General features: G+C 50.1%; 4 protein-coding genes across 4 annotated transcripts; 2 read left to right on the top strand and 2 right to left on the bottom strand.

Moving 5' to 3' along the window:
• Positions 1–345: 345 nt before the first annotated feature.
• NCS57_00818500 (uncharacterized protein) lies at positions 346–2,968 on the top strand (the record flags this gene model as incomplete). Its single annotated transcript, XM_053058011.1, has 9 exons — positions 346–1,287; positions 1,344–1,374; positions 1,421–1,504; positions 1,552–1,958; positions 2,014–2,144; positions 2,196–2,406; positions 2,461–2,614; positions 2,668–2,835; positions 2,889–2,968. 9 exons carry the CDS (start codon positions 346–348, stop codon positions 2,966–2,968), a joined length of 2,208 nt encoding a protein of 735 aa, XP_052911842.1.
• Positions 2,969–3,420: 452 nt separating this feature from the next.
• NCS57_00818400 (uncharacterized protein) lies at positions 3,421–5,978 on the bottom strand (the record flags this gene model as incomplete). Its single annotated transcript, XM_053058010.1, has 6 exons — positions 3,421–4,609; positions 4,666–5,531; positions 5,585–5,677; positions 5,729–5,758; positions 5,812–5,847; positions 5,910–5,978. 6 exons carry the CDS (start codon positions 5,976–5,978, stop codon positions 3,421–3,423), a joined length of 2,283 nt encoding a protein of 760 aa, XP_052911841.1.
• Positions 5,979–7,013: 1,035 nt separating this feature from the next.
• On the top strand, positions 7,014–8,056 carry NCS57_00818300 (uncharacterized protein; the record flags this gene model as incomplete). The annotated part of the gene is made up of 2 exons (XM_053058009.1): positions 7,014–7,723; positions 7,777–8,056. 2 exons carry the CDS (start codon positions 7,014–7,016, stop codon positions 8,054–8,056), a joined length of 990 nt encoding a protein of 329 aa, XP_052911840.1.
• Positions 8,057–8,976: 920 nt separating this feature from the next.
• NCS57_00818200 (uncharacterized protein) lies at positions 8,977–10,656 on the bottom strand (the record flags this gene model as incomplete). The annotated part of the gene is made up of 5 exons (XM_053058008.1): positions 8,977–9,627; positions 9,689–9,826; positions 9,888–10,239; positions 10,305–10,402; positions 10,459–10,656. 5 exons carry the CDS (start codon positions 10,654–10,656, stop codon positions 8,977–8,979), a joined length of 1,437 nt encoding a protein of 478 aa, XP_052911839.1.
• Between the last annotated feature and the right edge of the window lie 1,029 nt (positions 10,657–11,685).

Genomic DNA, 11,685 nt, shown 5'->3' with positions numbered 1-11,685 from the left:
CGTCGCGTAACAAACACGCTTGTCCTCTTGGCTGTAAAGTGGCGCTCCCATGTTGCCGTCTCACCTCATGTCTCACAAATGACGGGCAACAATGATTGGTCGGTGGATGCAAACAGTGTGATTGCAATAACACTCTTGCTTTAGAAATGCACTTTGCCGTGATGAAAAAAATTTCATGCCTTGGGAGCCTGATTTCCCGGGGAAACACGCTTGAGGAAACAAGGTGACACCGTTGCAGACTGTTCGACGTAAAATGAGAGCCTTTTCGCCCTCGTGAATAACTCTTTCTCTTACGACTACATCTCTTTGTTCATAGGCAAGTCTATTCAAGCCTCGCTCACCAATATGCCCCTGCCCACCCCTGTCAGTCGTGACAGACCCGGGCGCCGCCCGCGTTGCTCGTTGGGCAAGCCAATCTCCTCCCAGAAATTGAACGAAGAGGATGTGGAGCGACTGTTTGAGTCGACTCATGATCTCACCCTGAATCGCTGTATCATCTCAGTCGATTTTGGCACCACGGCGTCAGCCGTCTCCGCCGTCAAGATACCCCGTGGCTGCTCCCCGGACTCCATAGATCCAAGCTCCATCCGGTCTATTGGGAACTTCCCAGACGTCGCCATGGTCTGTCGCCAGGACGACCCTATGTGGTACAAGGTTCCTACTGAGGTCATGTATCACGCCAATTCACGCTACTACAAGCAAGAAGCCATCGTCCCCCAAGAAGCGACTGACATTGGGGGCGACGTCCTCATGCGTGATCAAAACCATGGTGACTCCGATGAGAGCGATGACGAGGAGGAGGCCAATGACTCGCAGAGATTTCGCTGGGGATACCAAGTCGACCATCTGTGGTCCATCCCTACTGCTCACAGCAACAAGATGACCTGTCCGCTCGCACGCTTCAAGCTCTTGCTTGATAAGAACGCGACTACCAAGCCTGTTCGAGCCCACCTCGGAAAGACTCTGAGGCCACTTTGCAACAGCAAGGTCATCAGAAACCATTACCAGCCTATTACCGATTTCCTCTCCCATTTGCTAGCTCACGCCAAGTCTGAGCTCGCAAAGCAAGGCGTCGATGAGAGCTGGCAGTTTGAAGTCGTCCTCTGTGTCCCTGCCATATGGGACCCCAAGGCCCTTCGCATTATGCAGACTTGCCTGGCGCTTGCCATGGACCGTGCCAAGTTCCCAGGTGTTGACACTGAAAACAACAGCATTGAAAGATTGTTCATTGTTTCTGAGCCAGAGGCGGCAGCAACGTACATGGTCAGCCAGAACTGTGGCTTCAGAGTGAGTTCAGAACCCCTCTGTGAGTTCGAAGTTGGCTAACTCGACTACCTCTGCAGCGTGGGGATACGATTGTCCTCTTGGATGCAGGTATGAGTGTTAGAACCTGTGGGCCGCACATGGCTAACAAGTTCAGGCGGTGGCACCGTCGATGCCGTCACGTATCAAATCGAGAGTCAGCTCCCGCTAAGACTAAGCAAGGAGGTAGTCCCCCATGGTGGTAAGTAACCCCTCGCAGGTCCCTGACCCAAAGTCTCACAACAGCAGGCGGGCTCTGCGGGTCCAGCTACCTCAACGAGTACTTCCGAGAGCACCTGATCAAGCTTCTCAAGGATCAAACCCAGCTGGAAGTCAACGGAGTCACCATTCGGGGTCTTGTCGAGCATATCATGATCAAGATCGAGACCACCCACAAGCGGTGCTGGGACATTTACCTCAACAAAAAAAAGCTTTCTCTCTTTGTCTCCGGAAACCTCAAGCCAGGAAAAGGCCTCAAAGGCAACTGTGCCATTATTTCAGCGCAAGTTTCCTGTCTTTTTCTGATGAAGTGTTCTTTCAAGCTGATGGCTCGCAAAAAGGATATTGAGGCAATGTTTCTGAGACTTTTTGTGCAAATTGGGGATATCTTGGAGAATCAGATAATCCCTGCAAGCAACTATGGATATAATGTCGATGTGAGACAGAACCTCTTTCAAGTAATTGTAATCAAGCTTACACGGTGGTACACAGAGGGTCATCCTGATGGGAGGTTTCGCTGGCTCCCCTTCCCTGCAGAAATGGTTGGAAAGGTTTCTAGAGGGTCTGTGCGAGAGCCGCGGGCTTCGTCCCATCAAGCTATACCGGCTCGAAGAACAAGAGAGGTTCGCATATCTACCTACAGTCCCGCTCATGATACTGACGCGGAGATACAGGAGAATGGCAGTGAATGCCGTCTCCAAGGGCGCCATCCTTCGGGCCCTTGACAAGAAGAACGGGCCAGCGAGATTTGCCCGATCCAGCTACGGACTTTTGCGCTCGGAGCCTTGGGGTGATCACATCGAGCACAGTGGGCAGGGTTACTCTGTTAACAGGGCCACTGGGGACGACTTTATAATGCACACCATATACTGGGTGTTGAAGAAGGTGAGACCATCCCGTGACTCTTGCAAGATTCCTGTACTGATACAATGCCTTTAGGGAGACAAGATAGGGCCGAATTGGGTCAGCGAGAAGCCATTGGAAACGGTCCATTACATCGAGTATGGCAACCCTCTCATCTGCTGCGAGATAATATACGTCTCAGACACGGCTACCGAGTCCCACTATCGGTTGACACACAAAAAGAACAAAGGTACGGCCGATATATCCGGCAAACGCTGCACCACTAACGCAAGACTGTGACAGGTGCTCAAAAGGCTGGCACACTCGAGGTTGATTTCACCTTTCTCAAAGAGCAAGGTCTTATCAAACCCATCGAGCCAGAGATTGGCAAGAACGGCAAGCCGATCGGCAAGAGACACTGGAAGGTGGAATTCCTCATCTATTTCAAGATGATTGGTCGAGACCTGAGTTGTAGGTGTCCCTAAAACACCAAGACAAAGCCCAGAAGCTAAACATTGTGATAGGTATCGTCAAGAGAGACGGAAAGGTTATCAATAGCTGCCGGATCAACATCGCCCCTGGTTTTGACATGGGGACCATGTAGGGGGTATTTCTGTGTGAGCTGTTCTATTGTTTCAGTGGCGCTGTTTTCCGGGGAGAGGTATGAACAGAGCTATGGGAGTTTGTCAATACTCTAAGATGGAACTCAACTGGCGCATGGTACAGTGGGGGCCATGGTGTTTTGGGTCATTGGGCTCCTAAGTGGCCATGATATGGAAAAGTAATTTCTTTACTCCCTCTATGCCCAACACTTTCTTTAAGTCGATGTGAATAGGAATGGAATGGCAGCCAGTCTTCCTCTGATCGGGTTATAAGCCCCTTTCAACACTCACCAGCTTTGCCCCCTTTGGCTAATTGGCAGTCGGCTGTACTGGGTAGTATCCTGCGAAGTCACATTCCAGTTGCCATCAGCTTCCTGGAGCAATTGGTTTCAATTTCTGTAGTATAAGAAAGCCAGACCGTCGTGTTGAACAAAGGAAATCACACCAATCAATCCTAACCAAAAAGCCGAACTCTCCCTTCGAAATGTTCAGGTAGGTCCCCCCCAGATGCGTTCCTCCATTCTTTGAAACTCTTCTCGATCCAGCCGAACAAGTAGCTGGTGGGGGTAAAGTAGGTAACATCCTGAACGTCGAATTCATGGGATTTGTAGCCGTCAAGGTCGCCCCATATCACTTTATTCTGCGTTTTCTGAACGAACATCTCACGCCCTCCCCACATCATGCCTACCAATCGACCAGCTCTGTCCATGATCCACGATCCGCTGTCCCCTTTGGCTGAAAAGAACTGCGTAATAGGAGGCTTGGAAACGATTACAAACGCGCTCTTTATGCCACGGCCTAGGTTGATGACAGATCGGGCGCCGTTGACGACCCCTGCAGTGAGATCTGTGGTTCTCCCCCTTTTGGTGACGTCGATACGGATGGGCTCAGGAAGCTCCCTCACACCGGCGAACTGGTTCTCCGGGAAATTTGGTCGCAAAAGGTTTCTGAACCCGTTTCGGAACTCTTGGTTATCGTCGCGGAAGAGCTTAATCAGTGCCCAGTCCTCCTTCACGAGGAGAGGCGATTCGGGGTTCCATTCATAGTAATGAGTTCCACTTGAAGCCCACACGGTACCAATAAGTCTGTTAGGTGACGTCTTGTGTTCTTTCAGATCTATCAGGTGTTGACGTCGCTGCTCGGTATCTTCTTGGGGCATTGGGGGTTCTCCAGTGACGCTGAGAAGATCTCGCACGCTCCTGATGGCAAACTCCAGGTCCTTGTTTGCTGGGTGCTCGATGATCCTAGTGAGGCTTGGGGGGTTTCTCCAAAGCCGTCTGATATGGATGACATCCCTGAAGAGCGCCATGCCGTCCTGTCCCGTCTCTGTGGAGATCGTGATGATGGCCCGCAGAAGTATTTCCAACTCATAACAATGGAGGTTCAAGAAAGCTCTCATGTCTTCCAGCAAATCAGTTTCAAAGTCCTCCAGTCCGTTGTTTCCGATAGTCAGCCGGAATTGTTGACGATGATGAGTTCTTTGCCCAGGAACCCAGAATTGTGAAATCTCTTGCCGAATTGACTGACGCATTTGCCTTCGTCTCTGTTGGCCGATTTGATGGTCCGTGAGATGCTCGTTCCAATAGTTCAAGAACTGCCTAGCCAGGTGAATGAGGTAGGACTTGCGGTCGTTGCCATACGTTCTAGACACGTTTAGTTCATTATGACCAGTCGTAGATTTACTCATCTCGCTTCCAACCTTTGTGGTATGGGCTTCAAAGAGCCTAGACGTGATAGAATCGCATGAATGCCTGTCCTGTCATACCTATCGAGACCCAGATCCGCCAAGTCCTCACACTGTTGCTCAGTCAGGCCTAGATGCGACTCAATATTCTGTTCCGTCGTCCAGGGTATCTTCTCGTTGTTATCATCGCCTTTGACAACCACATGGTGATTGGTGACTGCGTAAACCGCGGCGGGGTCCGGGTCTCCATCGATGGTGATGAAACCACCGACTGTGCCCGCTCCCAGAACCCCATGTGGCGCGCAAGAGGAGCCGCAGACTAAGGGGGTCTGTGGCTCTAAGACTCCAAACGGGTTCGCGACGTATCTGACGACCTTTCCCTGGATAAGCTCGACGGGGAGACCATTGCCCTTCATGGCCATCTGAAGGTCCCTTCTGAGTTCCTCGGCCCGGTCGGGAAGTTCCGAGAAGCTAACCACTACTGTGGTCCTTATCTTGCTCTCCTTACTCTCTGAAGTCCACCTTCTCCCGAGACAGTCGATACTAATCCACCCGGTGTTGCTTCGCCCAAGGCATGCGACAAGATCTTGAAGGGACTCGTTAAAGCAATCACACTCGATGGATTTCTCAGAAACGGGAAAGCTTGCTTGGTTCGTGAACGGTTGCATCTTTTGAAACTCATCATACTGGGTGTTGTCATCTTCTTGGAGTTTGGTACTGTCGCTTTCGTCTCTGCGATTGCCCTTTTTCTCTTTGTGGTCTTGTTCGCTGTCCTCGGAGTCCGAGTTGTCGTTATCAGTTGGAGTGGTATCATTGCCGGTATCACTTCCAGGGTCCCCCATCACGTCTCGGGTTTTTGACAGAATACTAGACACTGTTGCCTAAAACACACAGTTAGATAGGACATGAAAGAAGGCTTCGTGGGGAGACGCACTTGGAGGGTGGTGCCTGAGAGAGATCCCAAGGGGTCCCTTTCTGTACCGGCACTAGCTCCGGCCTCAGTTGGTGTTGGCTTTGCGCCCTTCCTCTGCAAATGGTTAGTTAGATCTGACCCTTCTTTGACATCAATTCCCCATACCTTAGTTGACCTAGAACGCGGTGATCGGGCCTGGAGTCATTCAGTGACCTGCATCTGCAAAAATCTTCTTAGCTTTGTGTTACCCTTCCCGGTACTGGGGAACGACCACGTCCGATTTGCTACGCCATATTCGGTTAACAAAGCGCTTTGCAAAGCATGTTGAGACGGGTAGGATGAATACCTGCTGTATGCCCGACGAGGGTGTTCGTCCCCTATCCTTGGGTTCAGGACGTTCCGAGCTTTCCTCCATGTTGATGACTGATTATGACAGGAGCCTCAATGATTCTGTTCTGTATATGTAATCAACAGCATTATTTAGAGAAGAATACGGGATAGATCCAAGGCGGGGATACATATGGTTTTATTCTAGGGAGGCCGCATCGTAGACAAACATCAGGCAGCAACATGGTATCAAACAGCCGCCCGTCTCGTACATATGGATGTTTGCACATGCAGCGGGTACTCCACCCAGCTGTAACAACCTGCAGGTATCTATGAGCTGGCGGCAAGTTAATGGGCGTGGAGGTGGTGGTGTGGGGTATCATGTATGCAATCACCACCAGAGGCATACCGAAAGGGCTGGCTTTTGTCTAGCCGATGTAGTATCGTAATGTCAAAAGTGCAAAATATCTTACGAGAGGCACTGACGCAAAATGGTTCTTTATCCTGATGGTGTGTTTAGGTTAGCAATTGTATCCCCCCTCGACATGATATTGCAACATGCTCTGCAGGAAAACAGGCCGCCTTAAGCAATAGCTTTAATTAATTAACTTGTTTACAATGATCCTATTATAAGCATTGCCTTCCGGGGTTAGGAAACTTGAGTCACTTGTATACCTTCTGAGTTTATCTTTATATAACTTAAAATTAAGCAAGATATAGCTACTAACAAGTACTTAGTAAGTCGCAAGTAATAAAAAAGAACGGAAAAGTGCTTAAAGCTAAGTCTTGAAGAAACTTATACCACTTTACCTTCAAGGGTTTAAGTTCAAAGTCAACTCTGGGGACTCCGATGACAAAGCGGAGCTAGAGCGTGGATAGCGTCCGGGGTTTGCGTCCGTTCTATCCCCCTAAATACCGAGCAACGAAGCCGGATTTGCCTTTATGTCATTACTGAGCAATTTGTCATCCCGAACCCCGCCCACCCCTTCTTATAACATCCGAATTAACTACTTCGTGGTTGGCCAATCCGAGGGTATTTAAATGGAAGAAGAACAGTGTATCCTTGCCCGTCCAACTACCTGCAACCATACAGACAGCCTACTTCCCTTTCTCATTATCCAAAATGGACCGCACAACACGCCCCCTTTTAGACTTGACAATTGACAACATTACCGAAAATGTCAATGCCGTCAATTCAACGTGTGATGACGCACGCTTTCGTTTCCTGATGGAAAGGCTGGTCACGCACTTGCACGACTTTGCTCGCGAGACACGCCTCAGCACGAATGAATGGCAAGCGGCTATCCAGTTCCTGACACAGGTTGGGCAGATATGCACCGATGTGCGCCAGGAATTCATCCTTCTTTCTGACGTTCTCGGCCTGTCTCTCTTGGTCGACTCCATTGACCACCCAAAACCCCCAGCTTCGACTGAGGGAACCGTTTTAGGCCCTTTTCACACCCATGAAGCACCAAAGATTGAGAATGGGACACTAATTTCTCAGGACCCCGACGGTGAGCCAATGCTCGTCGTCTGTTCCGTCAAGGACACGCAGGGGAGGCCAATCCCCGGTGTGCTGGTTGATGTCTGGGAGACGGATTCAAAAGGGTTCTATGATGTCCAGCATGCAGACCGGACAGGACCGGATGGTCGCGCTATAGTGCAGAGCGATGATGACGGCATGTTTTACTTCTCAGCCATCACACCAGTCCCCTATCCGATCCCAGACGATGGACCTGTTGGGCGCCTCCTGGCTAAGCTGAACCGCCATCAATATCGCCCAAGTCATTTCCACTTCATGTTCAAAAAGCCTGGCTACGATCCTCTTATAACGCAAGTTCCATGCCCTTGTCTCTCATTTCTCACAACGCTAAACTTTGTCGCAGCGCCTTGTACATTCGCGACTCGCCGTACGAGAGGTCGGATGCTGTATTTGGAGTCAAAGAATCTCTCCTTGTGCGTTTAAAGTCTGTCTCCGACGTCCAAGGCTATGCAGACAAGTATGGTGTCTCACCCTCGACCCGGCTTATGCAATACGATTTTGTTCTGGTGACGGAGGACGAATCCAACCAAATCCGTACTGAGAAGGCACTCGAGGCCATTCAAAAGCAAGGGGTCACAGGAATGAAGGTAATTGATGGTCTTCCGGTGCCGGATGTTGACTAGTGAGCTCCATTGAAGAGTTCCAAAGCATAGAAATCAGCAAGTACATCTCAAATAAAAAGACCAACGGGGCCTTGTGTTCATTATTCTCCCTGGAAGATTTCTCCGTGAATGGGAGTAACATGTGGCTGATTGACTTATTGTGAGGAGTCATAGACAACCCATCGGTCGAATAGGATCCCATTACAACGCGAGCCGAGGAGGAGCGACGTAGTAGTAGAGGGATATTGACTCCAGACACCCGACGGGGCGCAAGTTGCAAAGGATATATGAGCTCCTTGAACTCTAGCATTCTGGTAGTGGCCAATGTATTCAAACAGGCAACATGAGACCCCTCACTCCCAGCTCAGAGTGTACCTTGACCGATGGGATCTTTCTTTTTCCCCGGCTTTTCCCCACACTTTCTTCCTGTAACCCCGCGTTTTTAAGGGTGGTGTAGCTAACCTTCCTCAGTTTAAACAAGCCAAGCCCGAGAACCACATCACGACCTGGCATCAAGAAAAGTCCCGTTGAGTAATCTCTATGAGTTCTACCTTGAGGAGTAAATGAGGTTTATACGGTGTTTTACAGCATTGGGTTAAGATGCTATCATGTGCTTCTAAGTGTGTTCTTTGATCTAGTGAACGACGAAGACGTCATTGAAAAAGAAGGAAGGAGGCTTGTGTGTGCATGAAGCGTTTAATGCAGTGTGAGTATACTAAGTCCGAACAGGGGGGGCCCGGTGTCTATACAAGGATCAAATAATGACCTGAAGTCTTGGGCGTGACACTCCTCCACCTCGTTGTTCACCCTTACCATCGCCTTCCCACTTCGCTCCCAGATTCTCACACGTGGGGAGTCTTACCAGCTTTAGAGGCGCCTACAAGGCCCTAGGAAAGCAAGAGATGGATGCAGATACATACTTGCCCGAGGCTGCAAGTGACTTACTTCTCGAGGTCTGCAGCATCCACCCAGTTACCGTGAAGTCCAGGGCGCAGCCGCAAAGGAAGCTTGACGGTTGCGACCGGCTCCTGGAACATGTTGACATCGATGATGACAAGCTTGCTCCTCATCGCTTCATAATCGTTCACCAATACAATCAGGAATCCGTCACCCTCAGGGGCACCCTTTGAGCGAGGGATGAATGCAGGCTCTTGGAATCCAGCGCGTGGGCCGGCAGACCACTTCTCCAGCTTGCCCGTCTCCAAGTCCAAATGTCCTATGCCGTTGAAGAAGGCACCGGGGTTTGCCTTCATGACGGCGGGATAGTCGGTCTGCAGACTCGGATCCATAAGAATGTTGAAGACGTGGCGATACCGTCTTGTGGCAAAACGATCATCAATCCTGCTGAGCTCGTTGCTGATGTCTAGTAAGATCTTTGCTGGTGGAAGCTCGGCTACGTCAGAATGGGGATTAATTGTGAACCGCTTGAGCGGCGCTTGGAGCTTGGTCATGTCTGGCTTGGTGCCATCCTTTTCAGGGAAGAAGTCAAAGGCATTTTCGCTGGGAATGCTTAGGTCCACCAAAAGATTACCGTTCGAGTCTTCGTAAGCGTTCGCAATATGGCCTGGGAAAGCGTTCGGTGCATGGAAATACTGTCAAACCCGTCAGCTCCTTTGCGCATGACCTTCAGACCGGCGCGACTCTCTACAGTACTTTGACATCCTCGGGCTTTCCGCCCCGTCTGGGCAACACGATGAAATAGATGGGCATGTTTGGATCCCAGTACCAATGTTCCCCTCCGTTCTTTAGCTGCTCCATGTCACAGATGTGAGGAATCAACGGAAGAACGACCTTGGCCGAGTTAGTCATGTAAGTGAGAGCCAGTAACGGCAAAATCGTGGATCATAGACACCTGGGGTTGCTTGAACCAGAGCTCCTCCGTCATGACTCCGTCCGATCTGATGGAGAAGCAGCAGATGTCAGTGGTGGCAAGGCCTTTAGCCTCATAACCAAAACCGATCAGCTCTCCGCTGACTGCGTCGATCTTGGGATGCGCAGTAAACGTCTCACTCTTGAGCTGGCCGTTGAACGTCTCGACTCCTAGTGTCTCCAGTGTCTCCGGGTCCATGGAGTAAGGAGGCGAGTCTTCTTTGCACGCCAGCAACTTTCCATTGAAGTAGATAATGTTAGTGTTTGTCGTTGACCGAATCTTGAAAGGCTCGGCGTCTGTGTACGGGTTTCGATACTTTCCTGTCCATTGTAAGCTGTATGTATTTATTTTCGCTCTCGCCTGAATAACTCACCGATCAACGCTCGCCTCGCTTCTCACTCCCTCTCAAACTTTTCTGTGAGCACGTACCGCTGCTTAAAGTCGACACGGCCATCCTTGATTCGAAAAGCACTAATGTTGCCATCGCCGTTGAACCACTGGCAGCACGTCAGCGTCACGTCTCCGCGACGGTTTGTGGGTTACGCTGGATTACAACGTCATCTCTGGCAAAGGGTGCCACCTGAGGATCCGGCATGTTGCGGTAGAAGGTGCCGTTGATCTCTTTGGGGATCTCTCCAATGACCTCCAAGTCATATACTTCACCCTCGAATCGGCAAGGCTCCATGAACCCCGTGAAGTACTGGGTTTCGGGAAACGTGTTTCCACTGGCTTGAGGAAAGTGGCCGGCCATGGTTGCGTTTGCAGGTGTAAAACGACAAGATTATTTGCGTAGTATGTGACAGGTGGGCAAGAAAACGAGATTATGCTTTGTTTGGTAACGAGTATTCATCTACATTTGCAAGCGATTCATGGGTTCCTTAAATATGCTGCAAGTACCGTATGTCTAGTCATTTGTAATACGCAATGAGGCACTGGATGTTTGACACGATGCGGCGTTTGTGAGCTTCCGCCGTGTCTTCGTATTTCCAGGACTCATGGCCTATACAACAACAGGGAAACCCGCTCAGTCTGCGGCGGCCCGCTTCACGGAGCCAAGTCTGGGCCATGTAGCTTGGCTTCGCTCGGACCCGAACTTTGAAGCGAGCCGTGGTATCGGCAGCGAAATTGGCCGGATCACAACGATATTGACAATTACAAAGGCTGGTCGCCAAGTCTAGTGCTGTGCTCCCATTGTGGAGAACACCAGGGCTTGGGGGGCATATCTTCTACGTCAAGGCGGAAGATAACTAAGTCAGAGGGTTACATTCAAAAGGGGATCTCACAAGGATCTAGAACCGTCGGGGATATCCCGGGCCGGACTCCCTTGCTCACTTGAAAGTCAATGGCCACAAGTTCAGTAAGTTGAACCTTCGATAACAGCACCTTTGCATATACGGGGTTGCCACTTCAGCCTCTGACATACTCTCGCTCATCCCTCTTAGAGGATTAGATGTGTAATTATCAAGTCATATATGTAGTTACATTCCAGTTAACGCTGTCTACTTAACAGAAGCAATAGTATTCAATTTATACAGCTATACAAATATCAGGGGACTATGTTAGAAAAACAATACATATTATGTGAACAGGGTATCGTCTCCGAAAGAAGCCATCACCTGGCCACTAAGCGTTATCGCCATGGGCGAAAGAACTTGCTCGGTGGTCCCCGCAGCAACGATTGCTAGGGTGCTTTTCCAACCGTCAAGTTAGTCGCACTTCCAGGAGGAGGTTACATCGACAAACTTGATGGGTAGCTCTCTGCCCTTCATAGCCATACGAA

This window comes from Fusarium keratoplasticum, chromosome 6 (assembly GCF_025433545.1).
Source record: "Fusarium keratoplasticum isolate Fu6.1 chromosome 6, whole genome shotgun sequence".
Classification (NCBI taxonomy): Eukaryota; Fungi; Ascomycota; class Sordariomycetes; order Hypocreales; family Nectriaceae; genus Fusarium; species Fusarium keratoplasticum.
The sequence above is the reverse complement of the archived record's forward strand: the minus strand, read 5'-3'. Positions and strand labels throughout refer to the sequence as shown.